Below are 2,849 nucleotides of genomic sequence, written 5' to 3'. Positions count from 1 at the left end.
CTGCTTTGCTCGTGCCAGACCCTTCCTGTTCCTTCTCTGCCTCTGGCTTTCTCTGGAACTGTCTCCCACAGGCTCTTTCTGCCTGTGTCCATCTATTTCTGTGTCTCTGTATCGTGTTCTCTCTCCCTCGCTCTGTCTTTCTCTCTCTCCATCTGCATCTCTTTAACCCTGTCATTTTTTCTGCTTCTCTGTCTTTCCCAGACACTTTACTTTCGTTTCTCCTATCTCTCTCTGTCTTTTGCATCCATCCATCCATCCACTCATTCATTCAACAAAAATGTCTCAAGCATGTACTGTGTGCTAGGCCCTTTTTCTAGGCATTTGGGATACAGCTGTGAAGAAAACAGACAAAAATCTCTGGCCTCGTGCAAATGATATCCCTGTGTGGGAGACAAACAAATGAGTAACATACACAGTGTATTAGATCATATTAAGTGCTAAGGAAAAAAAGGAGAGAAAGCCAGAAAGTGTTGGGGAGTGGTCGGGAGGGACCTCACTAACAAGAGTAGATGTTGGAGGAACGATCATCCCAGGCAAAGGAAATAGCCAGTGCCAAAGCCCTGAGGCTTGTTCAGGGCACAGCAAGGAGGCCAGTATGGTTGTCGAAGAGTGAGGGGTAAGAGTGGGAGGAGAAAGAGTTTGGAAAGGAGGGGGCAGGGACAGTGTATAGGATTTGGAGGGTCAAAAAGGACTCTGAGGGAGACCCTGGGAAGACAGTCTCATTCTGTCTCTGGCAGGAGACCAGTAGTGAAAGGACAGGCTTGCATGAGTACCCAACGTGGGGTGCCCAGCCCCTCTACCAGCCTTTTGGGCAATTTGCCCTGCACTGCCAGCAAGTTGCCAGGCTGCCTGGGGCTGCAATCCCAGCTGGCTTCAGGGTGGCAGGGCCTGGATCCAGCCTGGCCAGTTCACTTAGACTTGGGGCCTGGCCCTCCCTGCCGTGTGCCCACGTCAGCCTGCCTGTGGCTCTGCTGCCATCTTTCCCCACACCCTGCCCTCTTCCCTCTGTCCTACTTGGTGGCCCTCTTTGTCAGGTTGTGTCTTTTCCTGTTGGCATCTTGCTACTTCTCTGCCTGTTCCTCGTTGGGCTGTCCCTGCCCTTACTTCCTGTCACTTTCCCTCCCTGTGCCTCCTCCTCTTTTTCCAGTCTACTGGTCTCTGGTTCTCTTTCTGTTTCTCTGGCTCCATCTCTACTCCATTTCTTTCCTCATCTCTTCTTAATTTTTCTCTCTGGTGTCTTTCTTTTTATTGGTCTCTCTCTGGGTCTGTTAACCATTCTCTTCGGAGGTCTTTATCTCTTTGTCTCTAGTCCTGTGTCTGTGTGGATGTGTGTGTCTCTGTTTACATCTTTCTCGAGGCCTTTGTCTCTTTCTGCCTGCATATGTCTCCCTCTCTTTATCTCTGGTGTCTTGCTTTCTCAGTTTTTTCTCTCTGGGTATCTCTTATTCTGTCTTTAGTTCTCTGTTATCTTTCTCTCTAGGCTCCTCTCTCTTCTGCTCTGTCTAAGTGTCTGTATCTCTTTCTCCAGAGGTGTGACACAGACACTTCCTCTGTCTCTTTCTCTGCCTTTTTCCATCCCTGGCTTTGCCCCACTAATGTTTCTTTGCCTGTCCCAGATGACCTCTTCCCCCATACCCACCTTGGTCTCTCCTCCTCTAGCTCTTACATATGCCCAGGCCCCTTAGACCTACCCAGCTCCTCATCCTCACAATCCTATTGCCAGCGCCGCCCCCCACCCCCCAGCCCTCTCCCCAGCTCCTGTCTCCCCCTCCTCAGGAGCCAAGAAAACCAGCTACGGGCCCAGCAGTGGATGCAGAAGCTATACGACCAGCTTGAGCTGCAGCACTTCCTCCGAGACTGCCAGGAGGTAGGACCTCCAGCTGTGCTGGGGTCGGAGATACCCCCTTTAGGGGAAAGGAAGTGCTCCTCGGCAGAGGTGGGGGCGGGGACGCCCCGTCGAAGTGGGTCGCGGAGCGATGCTCACCCCGCGCCGCCAGGGGGCGCGCGGAGGCCGGTCTCAGCGCGCATGCTCTGCAGGAGCCCGCCCACGCCGGCTTGGGGAAGGAGGGAGGGGCCCGGGCGCCCTGGCAACGGCGCGCATCCGCGCCTACGGGTCCCCCGGGGACGCGCGCTGGTCTCACCTTTCGCTCTGGAGATTTGTGAGAACCGCTCTACTGTGGGACGCGGGCGGAGCGGGGCGCAGGTACAAGGGTCGGGGCCGTGGGTGGACCAGCGGCCCGGAGTGCTCCTTCGTCTGACCTGGTCCAGAACCAGCCTTTGCCCCTTTAAAGAGCCAAGCCCCTGTCTCTTAGGGAGGCTCTGCTCACAAGTAGGGAATCTCCCCAAGTCAGAAATGGTCCAGGCCCCCTTCCTTACTGGGGGCGGCTCGGGAGACTCGGCGACTCCCCCTGCCCCTGCATTCCATAGAAACTGTCCTGGACCCTGGCCACATTGGAGATGGCCCGGTAAACATTTTTCTAAACCTCAGAGAGAGTCCTGGCTCCAAGCTCCTCCATCCGTGTGATCCAGGATGCCTCCCCACCTCATGATATGACCCAGGACCTAAGTTTCTTCCCACCGAAGACGGTCCAAGAGCCGGGTCCCTGCCCCGGCCTCTCCATACCCCCCACAACTGAGGCAGGCCAGGACTCCAGCCGTCGGCAGTGAGTCGGGGCACCCCCTGCTTCCCCTCGCCCGCGGTAGAGATGGTGAGAGATGTTCCAGATCCCCCTTCCCACGTACCCTGCCCCCGTCTGGTGGCCGGGAAGCCGAGCCTCTTTCCACTGGCGACGGTTCAGGAGACCCCCGCCCGCCCCCTCGCGACCCTCCCCACCCTCGCATCGCTGAGG

General features: G+C 56.3%; 1 protein-coding gene across 1 annotated transcript in view; it reads left to right on the top strand.

Annotated features, from left to right (window-relative positions):
- Positions 1-1,776: 1,776 nt before the first annotated feature.
- The window catches only part of SPTBN4 (spectrin beta, non-erythrocytic 4), a 39,975-nt gene continuing 38,902 nt past the window's right edge, over positions 1,777-2,849 (top strand). The window contains exon 1 of the mRNA XM_021711897.1: positions 1,777-1,867. Coding sequence (XP_021567572.1) covers positions 1,811-1,867 — 57 coding nt within the window. The 5' untranslated portion in view covers positions 1,777-1,810. The remainder of the gene's footprint in view (positions 1,868-2,849) is intronic.

This window comes from Carlito syrichta, unplaced genomic scaffold (assembly GCF_000164805.1).
Source record: "Carlito syrichta isolate Samal-C Ts95f unplaced genomic scaffold, Tarsius_syrichta-2.0.1 Scaffold86295, whole genome shotgun sequence".
NCBI lineage: Eukaryota > Metazoa > Chordata > Mammalia > Primates > Tarsiidae > Carlito > Carlito syrichta.
Note: the sequence above shows the minus strand (reverse complement) of the source record. Positions and strands in the feature narration are given on the sequence as shown.